The sequence below is a fragment of the Chiloscyllium punctatum genome, chromosome 10, assembly GCF_047496795.1.
Source record: "Chiloscyllium punctatum isolate Juve2018m chromosome 10, sChiPun1.3, whole genome shotgun sequence".
Classification (NCBI taxonomy): domain Eukaryota; kingdom Metazoa; phylum Chordata; class Chondrichthyes; order Orectolobiformes; family Hemiscylliidae; genus Chiloscyllium; species Chiloscyllium punctatum.
Genome location: NC_092748.1, coordinates 66,637,764 through 66,662,715, shown reverse-complemented (window position 1 = coordinate 66,662,715; position 24,952 = coordinate 66,637,764). Strand labels below are relative to the sequence as shown.

The 24,952-nt window shown below is 42.3% G+C and overlaps 2 protein-coding genes across 4 annotated transcripts in view; one reads left to right on the top strand and one right to left on the bottom strand.

Moving 5' to 3' along the window:
• The window catches only part of LOC140482243 (polypeptide N-acetylgalactosaminyltransferase 5), a 73,495-nt gene extending 49,656 nt beyond the window's left edge, over positions 1-23,839 (bottom strand). The window contains exons 1-2 of the mRNA XM_072579376.1: positions 22,416-23,839; positions 3,913-4,079 (exon numbers count right to left, since the gene is read on the bottom strand). Coding sequence (XP_072435477.1) covers positions 3,913-4,079; positions 22,416-23,839 — 1,591 coding nt within the window. The remainder of the gene's footprint in view (positions 1-3,912; positions 4,080-22,415) is intronic.
• Positions 23,840-24,196: 357 nt separating this feature from the next.
• Positions 24,197-24,952, top strand: part of LOC140482244 (uncharacterized) — a 53,679-nt gene continuing 52,923 nt past the window's right edge. For all 3 annotated transcript variants that reach the window (XR_011961695.1, XM_072579378.1, XM_072579377.1), the window contains exon 1: positions 24,197-24,767. The gene's annotated coding sequence lies outside the window, so the exon portion shown is untranslated. The remainder of the gene's footprint in view (positions 24,768-24,952) is intronic.

Sequence of the window (24,952 nt, the reverse complement as noted above, 5' to 3'; positions counted from 1 at the left end):
TTAAATTTGCTAGTTATGTCTCAATTTCTGTTTAAAACACAGCCTAAAAGATTTGTAACTTTTCTTATATATGATTTGTTCCCAAGGCAAAATCTGTGATGTAAAATTAATGTCACTATTACACAACTAAATCTGATTTCAAAAATAACATTTTACCTTTCTCTATACTGTATACACAATGATATTGTGACTTCAGTCCAATGAGTGTTAACAATGAGCATTTTGTGAGGGGACAAAATCCATTTAGCAGCAAAATTCTTTGTGATAATAATAATTGTGCTGTATCATACCTTTACCTAGTATTTATTAACAGTATTTTGACGATGAATATACAATTACAAAGTAAAGTCCTGCCGAATCCAATTTTGATTGCTGCTTAGTTGGAGCAGCAGCATGAGAAAAATGAAGCGAACTTGAATGAATGGTGATGGTGGAGCTTCCTGATGAAAGCTTGAGGGGCAAGGCATAGCTCAAGCTCAGTTGGAGCAGAAGTGGGAGCGAAGCGAACCTTCACTGAATCCAGATGCAGAGTTCCCGAGATGATCTACTTTTTGTCATTTGCATAAATGATTTGGATGCGAGCATAAGAGGTACAGTTAGTAAGTTTGCAGATGACACCAAAATTGGAGGTGTAGTGGACAGCGAAGAGAATTACCTCAGATTACAAAATGATCTTGACCAGATGGGCCAATGGGCTGAGAAGTGGCAGATGGAGTTGAATTCAGATAAATGTGAGGTGCTGCATTTTGGGAAAGCAAATCTTAGCAGGACTTATACACTTAATGGTAAGGTCCTAGGGAGTGTTGCTGAACAAGGAGATCTTGGAGTCACAGGTTCATAAATCCTTGAAAGTGGAGTCGCAGACAGATAGGATAGTGAAGAAGGTGTTTGGTATGCTTTCCTTTATCAGTCAGAGTATTGAGTACAGGAGTTGGGAGGTCATGTTGCAGCTGTACAGGACATTGGTTAGACCACTGTTGGAATATTGCGTGCAAGTCTGCTCTCCTTCCTATCGGAAAGACGTTATGAAACTTGAAAAGGTTCAGAAAAGATCTACAAGGATGTTGCCAGGGTTGGAGGATCTGAGCTACAGGGAGAGGCTGAACAGGCAAGGGCTGTTTTCCCTGGAGCGTCGGCTTCTGAGGGGAGACCTTATAGAGGTTTACAAAATTATGAGGGGCATGGATAGGGTAAATAGACAAAGTCTTTTCCCTGGGGTCGGGGAGTCCAGAATTAGAGGGCATAGTTTTAGGGTGAGAGGGGAAAGATATAAAAGAGACCTAAAGGGCAACTTTTTCACGCAGAGGGTGTTACGTGTATGGAATAAGCTGCCAGAGGATGTGGTGGAGGCTGGTACAATTGCAACATTTAAGAGGCATTTGGATGGGTATATGAATAGGAAGGGTTTGGAGGGTTATGGGCCAGGTGCTGGCAGGTGGGACTAGATTGGGTTGGGATATCTGGTCGGCGTGGACGGGTTGGACTGAAGGGTCTGTTTCCAAGCTGTACATCTCTATGACTCTATATCAGGAGAAAGTGATGTAGGACACAGAATTGGCTGTTTAGGAACCCAGCTTTAGGGGCTGAGACATAGGCGAGGAAAACAGAGTGTAAAGTCCTTCTTTTTGTGACTTGCAGTTTGTTGGGCATAAAGAGAGAGAGATAGCGAGAAATCTGATTTGGTGAGTGGTAAGGTTGAGTAATCGGTTCCTCATTTACTGTTTGTAGTTGGTAAAGATCACAATGACTGGAAACCTTGGCTCTGTGGAATGTTCCTCCTGCAATATGTGGGAAATCAGTGACACTTCCAGTATTCATGGCAACTATTTATGCAGGAAGTGTGTTCAGCTCCAATTCCCGATTGACTGCACGGAGAGGCTGGAGCTGCGGATGGACTCACTATGGAGCACCCATGATGTTGAGGACATCGTTGATGCCATGTTTAGAGAGCCAATCACAGCACAAGTGAGGAAAAGTGTTGGGTGACCACCAGGAAGACGAATAGGCGTGGGAAGGCATTGCAGGAATCCCCTTTGGCCATCCCCCTCTTAAACAGATATATCACGTTGGCTACTATTGGGGGTGGGGGAAACGGCCTTGCAAGGGAAAGCACCAACTGCTAAGTTTGTCGCACAATGGTTGGCTCTGCTATAAGGGAGGAAAAGATTAGGACAGCTTTTGTGATAGGGACTCGATGTAAGGGGAACTGATAGCAGGATCTGTGGCCATAAACAAGACTCTTGACTGCTTTGCAACCTCTCTGGTGCAAGAGTCAGGGATGGCTCAGAGCAACTACAGGGCAATCTGAAGGGGGCGAATGAACAGCCAGAAGTCCTACTACATGTTAGTACCAACAACATGGGTAAAAAAAAAGAGGAATTGCATTAGAAATTTGGAGACTTAAGATAGCAGATTAAAGAGGAAGATTACTAAGGTTGTAATATTCAGATTATTTCCAGTGCCACATGTTATTAAGGAGTAGGAAGATAGCTCAGATGAATGTGTGGCTAAAGGGATGGTGTAAGAGGTAGGGCTTAAGAATTTTGGATTACTGAGATAGTTTCTGGGGTAGATGGGACCTGTATAAGCTGTACAGGTTACCCCTGAACCAAAATGTGTCCAATAACCTTGCTGGGAGATTTGCTCTTGCTGTTGGGGAGGTAAATGGGGTACAGAGTAAATGGAAAGTCAGCAACAGGTTCAATCAGGTATGTAAGAAATTTACATCATGAACAGTAGGTCCCTAGGGAGTGCTGACAAACCAAGGGATTTTGGTGTGCAAGACCACAGATCCCTGAAGGTGTCAGTACAGGTAGACAAATGGGAGGCTTGCCTTCATGAGCTGGCCTGTAGAATATAAGAGCAAGCAACTTTATAAAACATAGATGAGGCCACAGATAGAATAATATGTGCAGTTCTGGTCACCACACTATCAGGAGGACATGACTGCACTGGAGAAGATGCAGAGGACATTTGTCAGCATGCTACCTGGGATGGAAAGGCTCAGATATGAAAAGAGCCTGGTTCATTTTCACTGGAGTAGAGGAGGCTGAGGGGGTATTTGATTGAGGTATAAAATTATAAGAGGCATAGCCAGGATAGATCATGAGAATCTTTTCCCCATGACAGACATGTCTCAGACCAGAAGGCAAAACTTTAAGGTGAGAAGTAAATAGTTTAAAGGGGATCGGAGAAAATATTTTTTCAGCCAACGTAGTAGAAATATGAATGTGCAGCCTGAGAGGGTGGTGGAGGCAGGCACTCTCACAACATTTAAGAGGCATCTAGACAAACACTTAAAATGTCAGGGCATAGTAGGCTACGGACCAAGTGAAGGTAAATGAGATTAATGCAGTTTGTTGTTTGTTGGTCAGCACAGACATGGTGGGCTGAAGGGACTGTTACTATGCTGCATGACTCTATGACTCTAAGACAATTAACACTCAAACTAGTTTGTCAAAGGCATTTGCTGGGTATTTCCTTGGCAATTGTCCAAATTGGTTGTAGTAATTTCAGTGAAAGTTTGGATGAAATGTCAGTGATAAACTGATTAACGTTTGGAGACTGATCAAGAGAACTGCTCAAGGAAATTCTTCACAAAAAAAAATGCAATTTCTTAAGTTTACTTTTACAATAGCAGGATTGCTACTAATTCAAGCAGCATAACCCCTACTACGTAAAACAGGGACAGTTCAGTGTTACACAGCAAATAGAAACATTCCAGGAGACCTCAGTTGTCACAGAAAAATGTTCTTATAGTTCAGAAACTGACATGCACAAGTAGAAGTGTTTTACTTAGGTTTCAGAATGACCAATTCTTTAAATTTCGCACCCATTTTAAGGTAATGATATCCAGGAATCTTTTGAGGAATGTATGCTTCAGTAACACTGACTGAAATAGTCCTTTCTTACCTTTGGTGCTAAAGTCATCCACAAGGATAACCTCTTTAATGAGATGAACAGGGGATCTGTTGAAGATGCTGTGAACTGACCTCAGAAGCGTGGACCACACTTCATCCACGAAGCACATGATGATGCTGGTTGTTGGAAGGTTGTTGTGAACTACTTGGTTGGAACACCTGGAACAAATACATCCAAGCGGTATAAAGTTTAAACAGTGGAGTTATGGCACGTGCATTGCTGTTTAGATGCAAAGGAGTTCGACCAATTCTTGATTCTTCTCTAAATCCAAAAGCTTTCTTCAAATGAGAGAATTGAACCTGCTTCACACCATAGATATGTATGCTGCATATAGACCAGATCCACGTAATCTCTGAAATTAGTATATATCACTGAAAGGAAGTAGAGGATAATTTTCCAAACTATTCTGGATCTTTGTATGAAATATTCATTTCCAGGAGTTTACATGACTTCAGGAAGGGAGTGCACTTCTAATAATACATAGAACACGATAATTATATGGGAGGAGCTGGGAGAACCAGTTTATGTTCTGCTGTCTCTCATTTGTACAGGCTTGGAAACTGTGTAGCCTCAATTTATCCAATTTTCACTCCAATTACATTGCAGTACAGTATTTAGTTCATTAGATTTTTATCTTGCCCATTCCCTTCAATAAAGCAAAGTAAAACCTTTCTTCATTTAATTTCTCAGATGTAGTTCTTTCTGTTAGAAGTTTAATCATCAACTACAACAAGTTCCACTGAAGTAGTGTAAGCAATATTAACCTAGGACACCTCAGAGAGTTATAGAGATGGAGTGCAGCTCATCCATACTGACCAGATATCCTAAATAAATCAAGTCCCATTTGCCAATATTTGGCTCATATCCCTCTAAACCCTTCCTATTCAAATATCCATCCAGATGCCTTTTAAATGTTATACCAGCCTCCACCACTGGCAGCTCATTCCATACACAGACCGCCCTCTGCATGAAAAAATGACCCTTAGGTCCCTTCTAAATCTTTCCCCTCTCATCTTAAACCTACGCCCTCTAGTTTTGGACTTCCCCACCAAGGAAAAAAACCTTGTCTACTCACCCTATCCATGCCCCTCATGATTTTATAAACATCTTTAAGGTCACCCCTCAACCTCTGATCCTCCAGGGAAAATAGCCCCAGCCTATTCAGCCTCTCCCTATAGCTCAAACCTTCCAACCCTGGCAACTTCCTTGTAATTTTTTTCTGAACCCTTTCAACTTTCACAACATCCTTCTGATAGCAGGGAGACCAGAATTGCACACAATATTCCAAAAGTGACCTAACCAATGTCCTGTACAACTGCAATAAGACTTCCCAACTCCTATACTCAACGCACTGACCAATAAAGGCAAGCATACCAAACGCCTTCTTCACCATCCTGTCTACCTGCAACTCTACTTTCAAGCTACTATGAACTTGCACTCCAGGGAATCTTTGTTCAGCAACACTCCCCAGGACCTTATCATTAAATGTACAAGTCCTGTCGTGATTTGCCTTTCCAAAATGCTTCACCCCTCATTTATCTAAATTTAATTCCATCTGCCACTCCTCAGCCCATTGGTCCATCTGATCAAGATCCTGTTGCACTTTGAGGTAACCTTCTTTGCTGACCATACACACCTCCAATTTTGGTGTCATTTTGGTGGCGAAAAGCAATCCCTGTGGCACACTACTGGTCCTAGGCCTCCAGTCTCAAAAGCACCACCACCCTCTGTCTTCAAACCAGTATTCTCATGGCCAGATTTCCCTGTATTACATATGGTCTAACCTTGCTAACCAGTCTACCATGAGGAACCTTGACAAACCCCTTAATGAAGTCCATATAGATCACATCCACTGCTCTGCCTTTATCAATCCTCTTTGTTACTTCTGACTTGTATTATTTTTACATGAAATAATATTTATCTTTGGAAATGTTCCTCTTATGACTGGAAAGCTTGTTTGGCATTAATGAAAAATCACAATGCATTAACGTGCCTTAACTCTTTGATCATGTGATGTTCAAATATGGATAGGAAATTGATTTGGAACCTGTTAATCACCTTGAATAATACATTCCAAGCTGAATTTCTCCATAATTGTGCAAGTAATCTCCAATCTCTTTAAGTGATTTACTTCATGAAACTGAACTAATTGGCTTCCAGGCTTGCCGGTCCCGTTGTTGTTACAAATGTTGTTACATGCAGCACGGTTCTCTTCCCTAAGGGAACTACCTAACTAAAATAATTTGTAATATCAAGCTACAAAACCTAGCTTCTCCTACCTGAATTTATGTATTAAAGATGTCTTGCAAATTATACCAATGAGGGCTACCAATTCTGGAAAATTAAATAGATACAATAGGCTGTGGCTAACTATAATAATATCATGTAGACTTTGTGTGTTACATACTGTTCTGATTTACAGTTGGGTTGTTTTGGTGGGTAGAACTTGACTTATGGAGACACATGTAGAGTTGGTTGAGGTCTGGAGTGTATAATGCATTTCTGTCTATGTTAAATCAAACAAGTTCAGCATTTCTTGAGATTTTCTAAAGAAACTGTGTCTGCAGAGATTTCAATAGAATTGTATTGGATTTACTCTTGAACCAACTTTTATTTTTATTGAGTTCCTGTGACTAACTTTAGTATATTGTGAGAATAATGTGATTTTTGCAAAAATCAATGAGAAATCTGAATTGATCAAATACGGTTACTGAGCGGAAACATCTGACTTCAACACTTTTGTAAATGCGAGAAGATTGCATTGTTTAATAAAACAACAATGCAAATAATCTTTGACCTGGTTTTTATCAGAAATGACTCCATTGGAAGCTTATGGAGAGATAGTGGTGGTGGTTGCAGAATGGGAGGTGAGAGGTATGGTTCATGCAGGAAAAGAAAGGTGGAACTTAAGAGGATCCCAACACCAAAATTACCCTAGTCGGATAGAATGGCTGTTTGGACATTTGGTGGGCAAATGGCATAGGCAGATGGGTGGAATAGCAGCATGGAGATAGTAGGTGGACAATAGATGTTTGAAATGAGGAACTGAATTCAAATAGTATGAAATGGGGTGTTGGGAATGGTCTTGGAATTTATAAAATCTTAACTGAATATGCTAGCTTATAATGATATAAAAGAGGTTCTATCATCATCTGTCTTTTCTTGTGTTCATTCGTTACCTGAATGGCTACAGTGATTCATCAATCTTTTAGCTGGGATCAGAAGTCCCACTGAAAAATTGCAAAAATGTCAGTTGCTGAAGGCCTCACTGGCAGTGCCAATATACACAGCATTGACAATGATCAGAGTCATAAAATGTGGCACTGGAAAACCACAGCAGGTCAACCAGCATCCGGGGACCAGGAGACATGACATTTCTGGCATAAGCCTTTCATCAGGAATATGGAGGAGAAGGTGGCTGAGAGATAAATAGGAGGGTGAGGGTGAGGTTGGGGGGGAAGGCAGCTGGGAAGACAATAGGTGGATGCAGGTGGGGGGTGATTGTGATAACTCGGTGGGGAGGGTGGAGCGGATAGGTGAGAAGGAAGATGGACAGGTAGGACAAGGGCAGTGCCAAGTTGGAGGGTTGGATCTGGGATAAGGTAGGGGGAGGGGAGGTTTGGAAACTGTGAAGTTGATGTTGGTGCGGGTGGTTGAAGGGTCCCAAGGCCGAAGATGAGGCATTCTTCCTCCAGTTGATGGTTGGCTTGGATTCAGCAGTCGAGGAAGCCATCTGCCTATCCACTACATCCTCCCCACCGACCTATCACTATTACCCCCCACCTGCATCCACCTATCACCTTCCCAGCTACCTTACCTCCAACCCTATACCCCCATTTATCTCTCAGCCCCCTTTACATTCCTGATGAAGGGCTTTTGCCCAAACCGTACACGTTCCTGCTCCTCAGATGCTGCCTGATCTGCTGCGCCTCTCTAACGCCACACTTTTCGACTCAGACTCTCCAGTATCTGCAGTCCTCACCTTCTCCTCATTGACAATGATCAGAAGATCTGGGTAAATGTTGCAGTAAAGATACTAATTTCACCTCAAATATTTTCCATGTGTTTACTAGTTTCAAGCATTCCATTGTTAATTGTAGCACATGTGAACAAAGAAACACCTCCAGTATTTAACTCTGGCTATGTGCCTTAACTCAGTGCCCGGTGCCCCAGTTTTTTTGCATGGCATACCATTTAATTGATCGTGAAATTACACTGAGTAAATTTTATATGCAGTTTCTTCAACTTTCTATTAAAACAAATGTAAACTAAAACAACAGATTTATGCCATTCACTATAGTAGCAAAGGAATCTCATGTAATAACTGGTGTTCATTCTCTAATTATTTGCACAGTATAATTGAAAAATCCTTCTGGCATTTCTAATGCAGTGGAGTGCAAAGTTAAATGTATATTTTCAGTGAGCCAAAATAATTTTGGAACTTGTTTTAAATTGTCCAGATTCAAAAGGTGTTATATAAATGCAAGTCTGTGTTGTTTTGTATTTAAATTTAAATCCCAGTATTGAAAGCATTGCATAGAGCGTCTTGTTTCCCTCACTTTAACCATGAAAACAGTTATAAACTTTGACTTGGAGTAGTTACTTATGTTAAACGTCTTGCAACCACATGGTGAAGGAGAATAGCAGAACTCAATCCTTACTCAGTTTTAGATTTATTCACAAAGTGAGGCATTATAATAATGGAGAATCTGACTGTATGGCTTCCACCAGTGTCAAGAAATGTCTCTTTATAGATCTTTGAGTAAACTTAAACATAATTAAATTCAGTAACAGAGAAGGAGACAAAAATGCAGGTAACTCCTGACAAGTACAATTACATGGGATACAAGGCAAAATGAGAAGAAAATTTATGTAATTAAAATAATGTTTTAGGACTGATGATGCACACTAGCCCCTAAGGTACCTACTGGTCAAAAAAGATCTCAAACATTCAGGTGAACACCGCATGGTCCCTCTCCAAGGACACCTTGATGCAGATGTAAACACAAAAGAGGGCCAGGTAGTTAAGATGAATGACTATCTCAAAGACCTGCTGCCTGGACCTGCTTATTGGCACTTCAGTCAGGCCTTGAAACACAATCATAATCAGGTCCAAAATATTACTGTAACCCCTCCTGCACCATTTAGTCACAAGTCAGGAATGTGGACTGAGGCATAAGCAAAATCTAAGGTACAGTAGGAATGGATCAGATGACAAGGAATCCATATGGTTCGTGGTCAGTAATAAGGGAAAAAACAACACAAAAATAATAGCTCTGATGAACAATCATCTAGACTCCATGGATGCTGCCTGATCTGTTGTGATCTCCAGCATTTGTTGTTTTCAGTACAGATTTCAGCATCTGCAGCAATTTGCTCCTACAAAAATAGCTGGAAAGATGCGTTGGAAAAGGGATACAAACAATTTAGACAGATAGTAATAGGTTAAGTAAGTGAGTAAAATATTGACGAATGGAGTATAATGTAGAAAAATGTGAATTTATTTGTGGTGAAGAAGGCATTTGGCAGAAGTTTGGATGCCATATTGCAGCTGTAGAGGACATTGGTGAGGCCACTATTAGAATATTGCGTACAAGTCTGGTCGCCCTTCTAGAGGATGTTGTGAAACCTGAGAGGGTGCAGTAAAGATTTACAGGGATGTTGCCAGGATTGGAGGGTTTGAGTTATAGGCAGAGGCTCAATAGGCTGGGTCCTTTTTTCCCTGGAGCATTGGAGGCTGAGGGGTGACCTTACAGAGGTTTATAAAATCATTCGGGGCATGGATAGGATGAAATGCCAAGGTCCTTTCCCTGGGGTAGGGGAGTCCAAAACTAGAGGCCATAGGTTAAGATGAGAGGGGAAAGATTTAAAAGGGACCTGAGGGGCAACTTTTTCATGCAGAGGGTGGTGTGTGTATAGAATGAGCTGTCAGAGGAGGTGGTGCAGGCAGGTACAATTACAAATTTTAAAAGGCATCTGGATGGGTAAATGAATAGGAAGGGCTTAGAGGGATATGGGCCAAATGCTGGCAAATGGAACTAGGTCAGACTGGGATGTCAGGTCAGAATGGTCCAGTTGGAGCAGAGGGTCTGTTTCTGTGCTGTATGACTCTTATGACTCTATTCAAAATGCAATTTTGGAGATCACTTTGGAAACCATCCTAGATTAGTTCTATGTCACAGTCGCAAACATTTAAATTCTTTGTTTTTACTTCCACTCTGACATCTCTGCTCTTGGCCAACTACACTGCCCCATTGAAGATCAATATTGAACTTAAGAATAGCACTCATCTTTTGATTCAGCACTTTTAAGTTTTCTGGACAAAAAACTGATTTTAACAATTTCAAATCAAAATCATTGTCCCCAATTTTTCAGAAGCAGTTAATGATGATTGTTCTGATATTCCTATTTACCTCTCCCACAACCCTTTTTTCACAAGTATTTTCTAATTTTCATAACTCCCAGAGAATATCCAGAATTTTCCAATTTTACTTTGCATTTCAATCATCTGCAGTAATTTGTTCTGTTATCAATGATTAGTAATGTGTTCAGAAAAAAACAATCAAATGAAAATCTGACTAAATCTACAAGGAAACATTATCCATCTACTCTCTCCACACATATTGAGTGTTTCAAGTACTTTGCTCTGAAATTATGCAAGAAGTTCAGTTGAAAGCTGGAAATTCTTAAATGCTGAATACACACATTAGGAGCATCAGTTTGAAAACAGAAAAATCCTACGTACAAATTTCATTTCTACCTCACTCCATCCCATCCACTGCAAGAGGCAGTTTGAACAAAGAATTATTTCCATCTAAAACATGAATCTGCCATTCTTCACCCAGTCCTCCAAACCTACTAATTGCCCTTTATACTTTTAAAAACAACTACAGTAGATGTAATGGCTGTCCATTTCAATCTTTCCACAGCAGTTTACTGCAGAGAGTTGGAAGGAGTACAGTGGGATGGAACAAGGTTGAAGGATGAGATAATAGTAACTTTACATTTATTCCCTACAAAAGCACTAATCTCTAATCATAGAACATAGAACAGTACAGTACAGGAACAGGCCCTTCAGCCCAAGATGTTGTGCTGAACATGGCACCAAACAAAACAAATCCCTTCTGCCTGCCCTTGGTCCATATCCTTCCATTCCTTGCACAACCATGTGTTTACCTAAGAGTCCCTAAATGTCCCTATCATATCTGCCTCTACCACCATCCCTGGTAGCATGTTCCAGACTCCTACGACTCTCTGTGTCAAAAACTTGCTGTTCAGATCTCCTTTGAGATCCTAGCTTTCCCCCTCTCACCTTAAATGCATGGCTCCTAGTTTTCGACATTTCAACTCTGGGAAAAAGTTTCTGACTGTCAATCCTATCTACGCATCTCATTATTTTATGGATTTCTATCAAGTCTACCCTTAGCCTCCGTAGCTCCGGAGAAAACAACTTGAGTTTCTCTAGCCTTTCTTTATAGCTCATCCCCTCTATTGCGTGATATTCCTATAATGTGAGATTACAGGAGAAGGAAACTATCATGTTATATCAGAACTGATTGTATAATACTGACTGTTCATTGGAAAATTAACCTTACTTGGTCCAGTGGGAAAATGAAGCGCGCCACATAGGGATTCCTGGTCTTTACCTGATTTGAGATTGAATTTATTTATGCTAATTTATATATTTTCTGACCAACTTTTTCAGAAATGTCATGACGCCACTTCTGGATGAGGTAGGACATGCACCCAGACTGCCTAGCCCAGAAATAGGACATTACCACTGTACAACACTAGCCCTCAGCACACTAATTTACAATTCTTTCTCAGTGCTTGCACAATTAATTTCAATCTGACTGATAAAGGAGATGTACAATTACTTGCCACGGTCACTCAGATCCTGGATGGTTAATTTTACTCATTGCTTTATTATCAACACATACTTTCAACAACTTGCCGCAGAAAAATTCTAAAAGCTAACCTTGCAATGGGTCATCTAGCAAAGGGAACAGAAGTTTGTGATTTGACCTTTCATACTCTCTCCATCATTCAATAAAATAATGGCTACTCCGACTGCCTTCTGAACTCCACTTTTCTGTCTGAACCCCACAATCCTTGACTCACTTGTGTATCAGATGTCTATTTAACTCAACCTTGAATAAATTTAAAGAACCAGCCTTCGTAACTTTCTGGGGAAGAAAATTTCACACTCTCACAAGTCGTAGAGAATAAAATTCTCAACTTATTTTTTAAAATAAATTCTTCAGCACCAAATGGCCATAGATATAAGAACAGAAGTGCACCATTTGGCCCATTGAGTCTGTCCTGCTATTCAATAAGATCATTCTCCAAACTGCTTCTAAAACAATGCTTTTTTTAAAAAAATGGAGACCAAAACTGTATGTAGTACTTCAGATGTGATCTCACCATTACCCTTTTGAGCTGCAGTAAAACGTTTGTACTCTTATATGTCATTCCGTTTGCAAGTAAGGTTGCCTTCTTAATCTTTTGCCAGAATTGCATGCTAATTTGCTGCGTGATACATGGACCAGGTCCTTCACATCCTGCTGTACCAACAAGTTCTGTAATCTTTTTCTATTTAAAAATTATACAGCTTTTCAATTCTTCCTGCCAAAATGCACAATTCTATATTTACTGACATATATGCTCCATCTGCCAAATTTTTGCTCGCTTATTTAATTTATAATCTCTTTCCTGACTTTCTAACTCTTCTTTACAACTTACTTTCTGACCTATGTTTGTGCCATTTGCAATTTTAGCAATTCTTGATATGGATTGTAAGTAATTGAGGTCTTGGTATTGATCTCTGTGGCACACCACTAGTTGACAGATTGCCATCTCAAAAAAAACATTTATTGCTATTATGTGTTTTCTCTTGGCAAACCAATCATTTACTGGATTAGTGGTGCTAAAAGAGCACAGCAGTTCAGGCAGCATCCAACGAGCAGCGAAATCAACCTTTCGGGCAAAAGCCCTTCATCAGGAATAAAGGCAGTGAGCCTGAAGCATGGAGAGATAAGCTAGAGGAGGGTGGGGGTGGGGAGAGAGTAGCATAGAGTACAATGGGTGAGTGGGGGAGGAGATGAAGGTGATAGGTCAAGGAGGTACAATTTCTCCTTTGAATCCTCCCACTTCCTCCAGACCAAAGGCGTAGCCGTGGGCACACGTATGGGCCCCAGCTATGCCTGTCTCTTTGTTGGCTATGTAGAACAGTTGATCTTCCGTAATTACACCGGCACCACTTCCCACCTCTTCCTCCGCTACATTGATGACTGCATTGGCGCCACCTCGTGCTCCCGTGAGGAGGTTGAGCAATTCATCAACTTCACCAACACATTCCACCCTGACCTTAAATTTACCTGGACTATCTCTGACACCTCGCTCCCCTTCCTGGACCTCTCCATCTCCATTAGTGATGACCGACTTGACACTGACATTTTTTACAAACCCACTGACTCCCATAGCTACCTGGATTACACCTCTTCCCACCCTATCTCTTGCAAAAATGCCATCCCGTATTCCCAATTTCTCCGCCTCCGCCGTATCTGCTCCCAGGAGGACCAGTTCCACCATAGGACACACCAGATGGCCTCCTTCTTTAGAGACCGCAATTTCCCTTCCCACGTGGTTAAAGATGCCCTCCAACGCATCTCATCCACATCCCGCACCTCCGCCCTCAGACCCCACCCCTCCAACCGTAACAAGGACAGAACGCCCCGGTGCTCACCTTCCACCCTACAAACCTTTGCATCAACCAAATCATCCACCGACATTTCTGCCACCTCCAAAAAGACCCCACCACCAGGGATATATTTCCCTCCCCACCCCTTTCCGCCTTCCGCAAAGACCGTTCCCTCCGTGACTACCTGGTCAGGTCCACACCCCCCTACGACCCACCCTCCCATTCTGGCACTTTCCCCTGCCACCGCAGGAACTGTAAAACCTGTGCCCACACCTCCTCCCTCACCTCTATCCAAGGCCCTAAAGGAGCCTTCCACATCCATCAAAGTTTCACCTGCACATCCACCAATATCATTTATTGTATCCGTTGCTCCCGATGCGGTCTCCTCTACATTGGGGAGACTGGGCGCCTCCTAGCAGAGCGCTTTAGGGAACATCTCCGAGACACCCGCACCAATCAACCAAACCGCCCCGTGGCCCAACATTTCAACTCCCCCTCCCACTCTGCCGAGGACATGGAGGTCCTGGGCCTCCTTCACCGCCGCTCCCTCACCACCAGACGCCTGGAGGAAGAACGCCTCATCTTCTGCCTCGGAACACTTCAACCCCAGGGCATCAATGTGGACTTCAACAGCTTCCTCATTTCCCCTTCCCCCCACCTCATCCTAGTTTCAAACTTCCAGCTCAGTTACTGTCTCCTTGACTTGTCTGACCTGCCTATCTTCTTTTCCACCTATCCACTCCACCCTCTCCTCCTTGACCTATCACCTTCATCTCCTCCCCCACTCACCCATTGTACTCTATGCTACTCTCTCCCCACCCCCACCCTCCTCTAGCTTATCTCTCCATGCTTCAGGCTCACTGCCTTTATTCCTGATGAAGGGCTTTTGCCCGAAAGGTTGATTTCGCTGCTCGTTGGATGCTGCCTGAACTGCTGTGCTCTTCCAGCACCACTAATCCAGTATTTGATTTTCAGCATCTGCAGTCATTGTTTTTACCTTGTTTTTACCAAACCAATCATTTAACCTTGCTAACCCCTACACCATGTGGTCTTCTCTTGTGCAGGGACTTTTGATTTGGCTACTTATCAAATGCCATTGGAAATTCAAGTTCATTACATTAATAAGTCCGCCTTTATCCACCTGAGATGTTGCTTTATCTAAAGCTCTAATAAGAACATAAGACATGGGTAGCATGAGTAGACCATTCAACACCTCAAACCTGTCGAGACATTATATAAGGTTATGGCTGATTTGCCCCAGACACCGACCTCTCTTTTGTATCAGCTGCTCAGAGCTTTCAACTCCCCGATATTTCAAATATCCATCTATCTCTCCTTAAATATGTTCAGTGACCTATCCTCTAAAAATCTCTGCTGTAGAGAATTCCAGGTATTTTCTGGGAGAAGAAATTTATTTGCACCACACAAATGACAGACAATGACCAGCTCCAGTAAGAGGCAATCCAACCACCAGCCCTTGGCATTCAATGCATGGTGTTACCATCACTGAATCTACAAACTATCAACTCCTTTGAGGTTACCATTATCCAAAATATCAATCACAAAAACATAGTGGCCACAACAGCAGGTCAGAGATGAGGAATACTGCAACAAGTAATTCATATCCTGACTCCCCAAAGCCTGCTCATCATCAACACGGAACAGTCAGGAGTATGATGAAACACTCCCTCTTGACTGGGTGGGAGCAGCTCCAACAACACGCAAGAGGCTTGACACCATCCAGGACAAAACAGCCTACTTGTTTGGCACCACATCCACAAGCATCCAATCCTCCCACCATCAGCGCTCAGTAGCAGCAGTGTGTACTAGCTGCATGATGCAGTTAGAAATTCATCAAAGGTCCTCAGACATGCCCTTCCAAACCCACAACCATTTCCATCTAGAAGGACAAGCAGATATATGGGAACACCATGACCTGCAAGCTCCCCTTCAAACCACTCATGATTCTAATTTGGAAATATATTGTCATTTCTTCATTGTTTCTGGGTCAAAATCCTGGAATTCCTTCCGTAACAGCATTGTAGGTCAACCTACAACAATGGACTGCAGTGGACCGTGGTGGATCAACAATGCAGCTCACCACCATTTTCCCAAGGGTAGTCACGGACAGGCAATGAAAATGCTGGCAGCCAGTAAAGCCCGCGTCCCACGAGTGAATTAAAAAAAATTGTTTTAAATGAATGTCCCTTAGTTAGACATTCCTCTTAACTGGAAACGTCTTCTCACCATCTACCATGCTAAGCCTCCTCAGAATCTTGCATGTTTCAATAAAAATAATGAGGTAGAAGACAGAGGGTGGTTGTGGAGGGTTGTTTTTCAGACTGGAGGCCTGTGACCAGTGGAGTGCCACAAGGATCGGTGCTGGGCCCTCTACTTTTTGTAATTTACTTAAATGATTTGGATGCAAGCATAAGAGGTACAGTTAGTAAGTTTGCAGATGACACCAAAATTGGAGGTGTAGTAGACAGCGAAGAGGGTTACCTCAGATTACAACAGGATCTGGACCAGATGGACCAATGGGCTGAGAAGTGGCAGATGGAGTTTAATTCAGATAAATGTGAGGTGCTGCATTTTGGGAAAGCAAATCTTCGCAGGACTTATACACTTAATGATAAGGTTCTAGGAAGTGTTGCTGAACAAAGAGTGCAGGTTCATAGCTCCTTGAAAGTGGAGTCGCAGGTAGATAGGATAGTGAAGAAGGCATTTGGTATGCTTTCCTTTATTGGTCAGAGTATTGAGTACAGTAGTTGGGAGGTCATGTTGCGACTGTACAGGACATTGGTTAGGCCACTGTAGGAATATTGTGTGTAATTCTGGTTTCCTTCCTATCGGAAAGATGTTGTGAAACTTGAAAGGGTTCAGAAAAGATTTACAAGGATGTTGCCAGGGTTGGAGCTTTTGAGCTATAGGGAGATGCTGAACAGGCTGGGGCTGTTCTCCCTAGAGCGTCGGAGACTGAGGGGTGACCTTATAGAGGTTTACAAAATTATGAGGGGCATGGATAAGATAAATAGACAAAGTATTTTCCCTGGGGTCGGGGAGTCCAGAACTAGAGGGCATAGGTTTAGGGTGAGAGGGGAAAAATATAAAAAGACCTAAGGGGCAACCTTTTCACGCAGAGGGTGGTACGTGTATGGAATAAGCTGCCAGAGGATGTGGTGGAGGCTAGTACAATTGCAACATTTAAGAGGCATTTGGATGGGTATATGAATAGGAAGGGTTTGGAGGGTTATGGGCCGGGTGCTGGCAGGTGGGACTAGATTGGGTTGGGATATCTGTTCGGCATGGACGGGATGAACTGAAGGGTCTGTTTCCATATGTGCAGCTCTATGACTCTAAGAAAACCCCTTATTCTTTTAAACTCTAGTGAATAAAGGCCTAACCAGCTTAGCTACTCTTGATAAGTCAACCCCTTCATCCCAGAAATCAGGTTGGTCTGTCTATTTTGCATGATCTCCAATGCCAGTACATCCTGTCTTAAATATGTGGCCCAAACTGAACACAGTATTCTAGGGGTGGCCTCACCAACACTCTGTACAGTTGCAACAAGACTTCCCCATTTTAAAACTCCAACACCCTAGCAATAAAGGCCAATATTCCATTTCCCATCTTAGCAACTTGCTGTCCCTGCATGCTAACATTTTGTATTTCACAATTGATTATTTAAATTTGACTTCCCTTTCACAAGGCTGTGTTGGCTTTACCTAATTAAACTGCAATTTTCTAAATATCCTGCTAAAATACAGTAATAAAAATTCTAGTAAGTTCACTATGACAGATATTAGGCCAACTATCTTATAGATTTCTGCTTTCTGCCTCTCTCCTTTTTGAATAAAATTGTTGCATTTGCTATTTTCTAATCTGCTGTGACTATTTCAGGTTGCAAAAAGAGGGATTTTGAACGCTCCATCTACTTTCTATATAGTACTGCTATTTTTTAAGACCCTGCAGGTCTCTGATCCTGGGATGTGTCAGCCTGCAAATCGCTGACAGCGTTACATGATCAACTACAGAAAATTATAAACCACTGTGTTGTCTATCATTCAACAGAATTAGACTGATTGCAAACGGACCATATTGCAATCAGTACTGATTTTAATTTTGAAGCAAACAACTACAGGAGATAAGATCAAATGAATGGATTGAAATATTTTCCTGTCCCAAGGTTTTAAGAAGTTGGGATAGGAGTAGGCCATTTGATTTATCAAGCCTGCTCCACCTTTCAATAAGTTCATAACTGATCTAATTGCGAACTTAACAGAGAAGAAACTCTTTCCCATCTCAGTCTTAAATGAGACAGATTTCCCCAGGACAGGGATGTAAAAAATATAGTTATTCTAAACACAGTGAATGTCATTATATTTTTCCAGTTTTGACCTCATCAGCATAGAAAATATGTTTCTTTTAAAGAAAAATCTATTCATATCAAAACTGTGCTATCTTGAAAATTGTGCACTTTTTGATATACACTCTTATTCCTGTTCAGGTCATAGCAGGTGAGGCCCACACAAGCAAAAGGTTTTGTCCGCACTGTGCTGGAATGTAATTATTACCAGCATGGCTATGAAACTTTGGTTTATATTCCAGTCATAAAACTGACCATACCTGGGTTAGTTCCACTTGTACAATACAAAATATATTTAATGTTTCCATCATTCATAAATAATACGATCTTTGGATATAACTTCAGAAGTTTTCACAGAAAAAAACTAACAAGAAATTAAACAAAGCTGAGGCATCCGAAAGTTAATAATGTACTATAAATATGATTTATACCCTTCAATAGCAAAATAATAATGACCACATATTTCTATTGCAGGTGTCACTGGCTGGCTAGCATTTATTGCCTGCCCTAACTGATCTTGAGAAAGTGGCAGTGAGTTGCCTTTATCATATACTACAATCTACATTCTGTAGGTACTCCCACAATGCCATTAGGGAGGGTATTCCAGGATTTTGACCCAGTGACATTGAAGGAAGAATGATACAACTTCAAATTGGGTGACTGGCCTCGGGGGGCCTTGCAGGTGGTGGTGTTCACATGTATCTGCTGCTCTTGTCCTTTTAGACAGTAGTGGGGTTGTGGGTTTGTAAAGTACTGTCTAAGGTCCATTTGTGAATTTATGTAGTGCATCTTGCAGATGGTACACATTGCTGTAACAGTGTGTCGGTAGTGGATGTTTGTGCACATAGTACCAATCAAGTGGACTGTTTTGTATTTGATGGTGTCAAGCTTCTTTAGTGTTGTTGAAACTGCATGCAATCAGCTAAGTGGGAAGTATTCCATCACTATCCTCACTTGAGCTTTGTAGATGGTCGACAGGCTTTAGTGAGCCAGGTGGTGAGTTCCTCACTGCAGTAGTCCTAGCTTCTGACATACTCTTGTAGCCACTGTATTTATACGCTGGGTCCAATTCAGGTTCTGGTTAATAGTGACCCCCAGGATGTTAACAGTGGGGGATTCAATGATGGTAACACCATTCAATATCAAGGGGTGGAGGTAGTTGGATTATCTCTTACTTAGAGATGGTCATTGCCTGATACTTGCTAAGTGTGAATGTTACTTGTGACTTTCCAGGCCTTGCAGCATTTGGACATGGATGGCTGAAGCTGATGGAGCCTACGGCACAACCCTGCAGAAGTGTCCTGGAGCTAAGATGACTGACCTTCAACAACCATCTTCCTCAGTGCCAGGTATGACGCCAACCAGCAGAGAGTTATATCCCTGGTTCCCAGTGAGTCCAGTTTCGTCAGAGCTCCTTGACACCACACTCAGTCAAAGGCAGCCTTCATGTCAAGGGCAGTGACTCTCACATCACATTTGGAATTAAGCTCTTTTGTCCATGTTTCAACTAAGTCCGTAATGACGTCAGGAGCCGAGTGGTCCTGGCAGAACATAAAATGAGCAGGTTGTTGCCAAGCAGGTGCTGGTTAATAGTACTGTTGATGACACCTCACATCATTTTACTGATGATTGAGAGTACACTGATTGAGCAATAATTGGCTGCATTGGATTTATCCTGGTTTTAGTATGCAGGGCATACCTGAGCAAATTTCTACATTGTCAGGTACATTTCGTAGCTATACCGGAACAGCGTGGCTATGGGTGCAGCAAGTTCTGGAGTCCAAGTCTTCAATACTGTTGCAAGAATTTTGTTAGGATCCATTGCCCTTGCATCCTCTGCCACCAACCTGAAATCATGTGGACTGAAACGAATTGGTTGAAGAGTGGCACCTGTGATGTTGGGGACTTTTGGGAGATGCTGAAATGGACCTTCTGCCAGACACGTCTGGCTGAAGATTATTGTGAATGCTTTCACCTCGTCTTTTCTGATGATATGCTAGGCTTCCTATCATTGAAAATGGGAGTATTTGTGGAGTCTCCTCTTCCAGTGAGTTGTTTAATTATCCATCACCAGTCACAACTAAATGTGGCAGGACTGCAGAGCCTAAGCTAGAACTGATCAGTTAGTTGTAAGATCACTTAGCTCTGTCTTACAATTGCTGCTTATGTTGTTTGGTGTACAAGCAGACCTGCATCCTCGACCAGGACAACACCTCATATTTTTAGCATGCCTGGTGCTGCTTCAGGCATAGCCTTGTGCAAAATTCATTGAACGAGAGTTGATTGCTTGGTTTGATGAGAATGGTAGGAATATGCTGAAGCATGAGTTTGTAGAATATGTCGGAGTATGATTCAGCTGGTGCCCACATGGATGTCCAGTATTGAGTTGCTACATCTGCTTCATATCTGTATCATTTTGCACAGTAATAGTACTACACTACACAATGTGAGGTATTGTCACTGTGAAAGCAAGACTTTGTCTTCACAAGAGTGACAGGTGGTTGTCACTCTTACGGACACCATCACGCATAGATGCATCTGCGGAAGGCAGATTGGTGAGGACAAGATCAGGTATATGTCTCCCCTTACCATTTGTTGCAGACTCAGTCTAGCAGAAGCATCGACCAGCTAAATTAGAAATGCTGTTTCAGAGCCACTCTTCTGGTGGACATTGAAATTCCACACCCTTCATGTTTCCTCCAAGTTTGCTTAACACAGAGGAGCACTGGTTCATCAGCTGAGTACGACTGTATATGATAATCAGCAGGAGGTTTCCTTGCCCGTGTTTGAGGTGATGGCATGTTTCTTCAGAGTCAATGCTGAGGACTCCCAGAGCAACTCCCTCCTGAATGTATACCACTGTGCCACTACCTCTGCTGAGCTGCCCTGGCAGTGGGACAGAACGTATGTCGGGATGGTGACAGTATTGTCTGGGGCATTGTTGGCAAGATATGTTTCCATGAGTATGATTATATCAAGCTGTTACTTGACAGCTATCCTGGCTTTGGCAAAAGCCTTCAGATGTTACAGGAAGGTCTAGTTGTTTTTGCTATTGTCAGTGCTCAGGTCGATGTGTTTTCATTCCATTTTAGTGCTGTATTCAACTGATAGGTTTGTAACACCATTTCAGAGGGTTGGAATCACATGTAGACCAACCAAGGTAAGATTTTTTTTCCTGTCAATCATCGTAATTCCAGATTTTTACTGAATTTAAATTTCATCATCTGCTGAAGTGGGAGTTGAACCCAGCCCCCCAGAATATCACCTGGGTCTCTGGATTAATAGTCTAGCAATAATACCAATTGGGCATCTTCTCTCTTGACTTTATTACAAATTTAATTAGTTTCAGCCTTTGAAATTTATTTCATAATTTGAATTCCTCCCCACCACCTCAAATTGATGAATTTACATGAGAAATGATCTGATAAAAATTCTAACAGGTGCTATACAAATCTCAGAAAATAAAACTTCAGATAAATTTAGGATTTAACAGTACAGAAAATAATAATGCTAAATTTTAGATGTACAGCAATAAATAAAAAATTGACGTGAGTGATAAACACTGTGTCATTATGCAGCCACAGTATCCCTACTTCTGTGCTAGGAGACCTAGGGATCAAGCCCCAGATGGTCCAGAGGTGGGTTATAGCATATCTGAACAAGTTGATTCAAAATATCTACCCACTTACCACAATATTATATAAATTAACAATTGACATTAAATATGTTATTAATCAACTTGTCCAGACATCATATGTTAGTCGCACGTCTGAAAGAATAAAAACAGAAGTTGCTTAAAAACCTCAGCAGCTCTGAGGAAAAGTCACCAGATCCGAAACGTTAATTCTGATTTATCTTCACAGACGTTGCCAGACTTGCTGAGCTTTTCCAGCAACTTCTGTTTTTGTTTCTGATTTACAGCATCCGTAGTTGTTTCGGTTTTTACACCTCTGAAGGAGGTGAGACTTGAACCTGTTTTGTTTTGGCCGAGAGTTAAGTGCACTACCACTGCACAAGGGCCCCTTCATAGAGTGAGGAACAACAGAGTCAGTATCAGATTATCGCAGTGCATATGGATGCTATTAATTTTCCAAACAGTAAATATTTTGCTATTAACCTGCTCAACCATGTTATGATACGCTTCTGGAGCGGGTAGGACTTGAACCCAGAGACAAGGAAACTACCACTGTACCACAAGATTCCCTCCCAAAATAACAGTCGTCATAAGCATTGACGTGATTGGCTTCATTGAATTTGATCAGATCTATCTATCTGCACCAGACCTCGAATTTACACTCCGTTGATAAAATCTGAACGTGTCAATTTCAAACGTCTTATCCATTAGGCCATGCGAGTACAACAGCTCAGGTTAAATTTGGAAAATTATACACGAGAGGACTTTAGTACTTTTTCTAATTACTATCTCACCCTTCAGGTCTGGTATCCGGAATAGCCCTGTCCAGTGGAATCATGTCACTGAGAAACACGTTGAAATGTCCCTCATTCCATTTCTCCTTTGCTAATTTTTCATGTTCTTTTGGCACAATTGCTCGATGCCCAAACTGACCGACGGCTTTGGAATCACGAGGGGATATAGTCATGTCAATTGCCAAAACTTTGTGCACTCCGGCGACAGAATCTAAATGAGTAAATGAATGGTTTAGAATATTGCTATCTCTCTGTAGCTCAATTGTTTCGTTGATTTTAAGAGTTACTTCCATCGTAATATCTTTAGAAAAATCTCTTTCCTCAATGGCGTATGTCTGATTTTTAATTAAATTGTTTATTACTGTTTCGTTAGTTTCAAGCTCAGTCTGTGTGTTTGTGGCATTCATTAATAAACCACTTACAACAGTCTGTTTTAATAGAAGACCCTTTATGTCATTAATAGTGGCAGATTCATTTTTTGTTCCATTCCAAACTTTAAAAGTGGGGATTGTTTTCCCATTGGATTGTTTGACTGTATCGTTGACTACAGCCACAGTATTTGGTTCGATTGCCGTGACAGATGAATTGACCTTGGGCCATTCTCCCAGCGCGGTATTTTCAGAGTTTACTGCTGTTTCATTTGGTAAAGGGGCTGGGAAAAGTGGTGAGCCCAGGGTGCTCTCTGCTGTACGGTTGCTATCGGGCTTTTTCTTCGCCGGCTTCACGCTTTGTTGTCGGCTTCCTTTGGCCGACCTTCCCCGCTGATCGGGCTGATGCTGCGGCTCTCGACCAGCGGGAGTCGCCGGCTGAGCCATGACTTTCCCCGCTCTCGGGGGCTGAGAGGGTGTTCGGAGGTCGGGCCTCGGAACCTCGGGCACCTTCTCAGGTAATGGGGCGGGGTGAGAAGCTCCGAGTGCCGGCCGGGGCCGCCGTGCAGGCGCGTGGAGGCGGCCGCCACCTCCACGAGACTGGGGAGCCGTTGGCCGGTTCCAGAATGTTCCGGGGGGCAGAGAGAAGGCGCGGCCGTTGATCGGGGGGCGCGTGCCCAGTCGCACGCGATGTTTTGCCGACCTCACCTCAACCAGCCGCCCGTCGGCCGCGTGCAGCCCTTCAGTCGCAGGACCTTCGGCTGGAGCCGAGCGGTTCCCGTGGCGAGCCCGCCGCCCGGAGTCCCCCTCCCCGGCAAAGCCGTAAGCGCCTCCGGCCCGTTTCCTGAACATCTTGTGTAGCTCCTGGTCTTGCAGCACCTTCGCCCTCAGCCGCTCCAGCTGCACCAGCTCTTCTCTGGAAACTCTGCTGTTGATCTCGGTGAAGGAGAACCGCAGCGCTGCCATGTCGAAGATCAACCAGATAATCGAGGCGGCAAAAATAATCGCTAGGATCCTACCGCTGCCTCGAAAGAGCTTTCTCATTTTATTGACCATTTGTTTTGTTGACCTTAGTACAGGCTGGCTCCCTCCTTTCCTGTCTTATCACACGAGCAATGATGTGGCGGTGCCCCTTTCTGCTTCACGGTGTCTCTCACACTCAGCCCTTGGCTGCCTGCGTGGCATTTCAGCAACCGGCTTCTCAGGAGCGGTCCAGCCGTGCAATGGTGCAAAGTCTGTAATAACACACCAAGACACTTAACACCTTCAAATATAATAAATTTTTACAACCACTTCAATCCGAAAGCGGGTGTTCCAACCATTTACTCATTATTTCTGTCTTTATGGTGCACCGGCTGCAAACAGTCCACGTGTCAAGTTTGCATCCTTCTCAGGAACAAGGAGAGACGTTCAATGAATTTCCTGGAGTTTGATTGGACTGAATTTATTCGTTTCTTTCGATATTGTTTTAAACTTCACTTGTATTTGCATGGTCAGCGAACGTTTAAATGCAGGTTTACTGCAAAGAAATATGAGCACGATTAATTAAATCCTATTCAGTTTGGTCTGACAGCATTTTAGCCAACAGCTGTCTTAGGTTTCGTCAAAGTTTTAGTGCAGATAGGTAAGACCATTCCTTTAATCTGAAGTCTGGGGCAGAAAAACAATTTCAACCATCCAATTTCAAACAATGCGCAATTAAACTGTCGACTACGATTAAATGCAATGTAATTTCTTTTTCCGTCTCATTTTCGATCTTAGAAGACTTGCCGAGTGACTCAATTTTACACTTATCGAATTTTTTACACAGTATACCCATGTGAAACAGGAATTGGAGGGAGCCTGCCTAAGTTCATTTCAACTGGTGTTAGACAAACAAAACTTTGGAGCTAAAATTTTAGGTTGGATTTCCATTAATTTCCCTGGCTGTAAAGAAGATTCATTATGTAATTGTCTCGAAGATTCGTTCGGTGATTACAGAAATGTAAGTGTTCAGATATATTTGTTTTTAAATTTCATTGTCAACCTTGGCGCAGTTGAAAGTGCTCACGCCTGTGTCAGAATTGCATGGATCCAAGAATTACTCCAGAGACTTCAGCAGTTGTCCGTGTTGATACTTTATAATTTCAATTTAACTTATACTTTATTCACAAAAAAAATCTTTGTGTA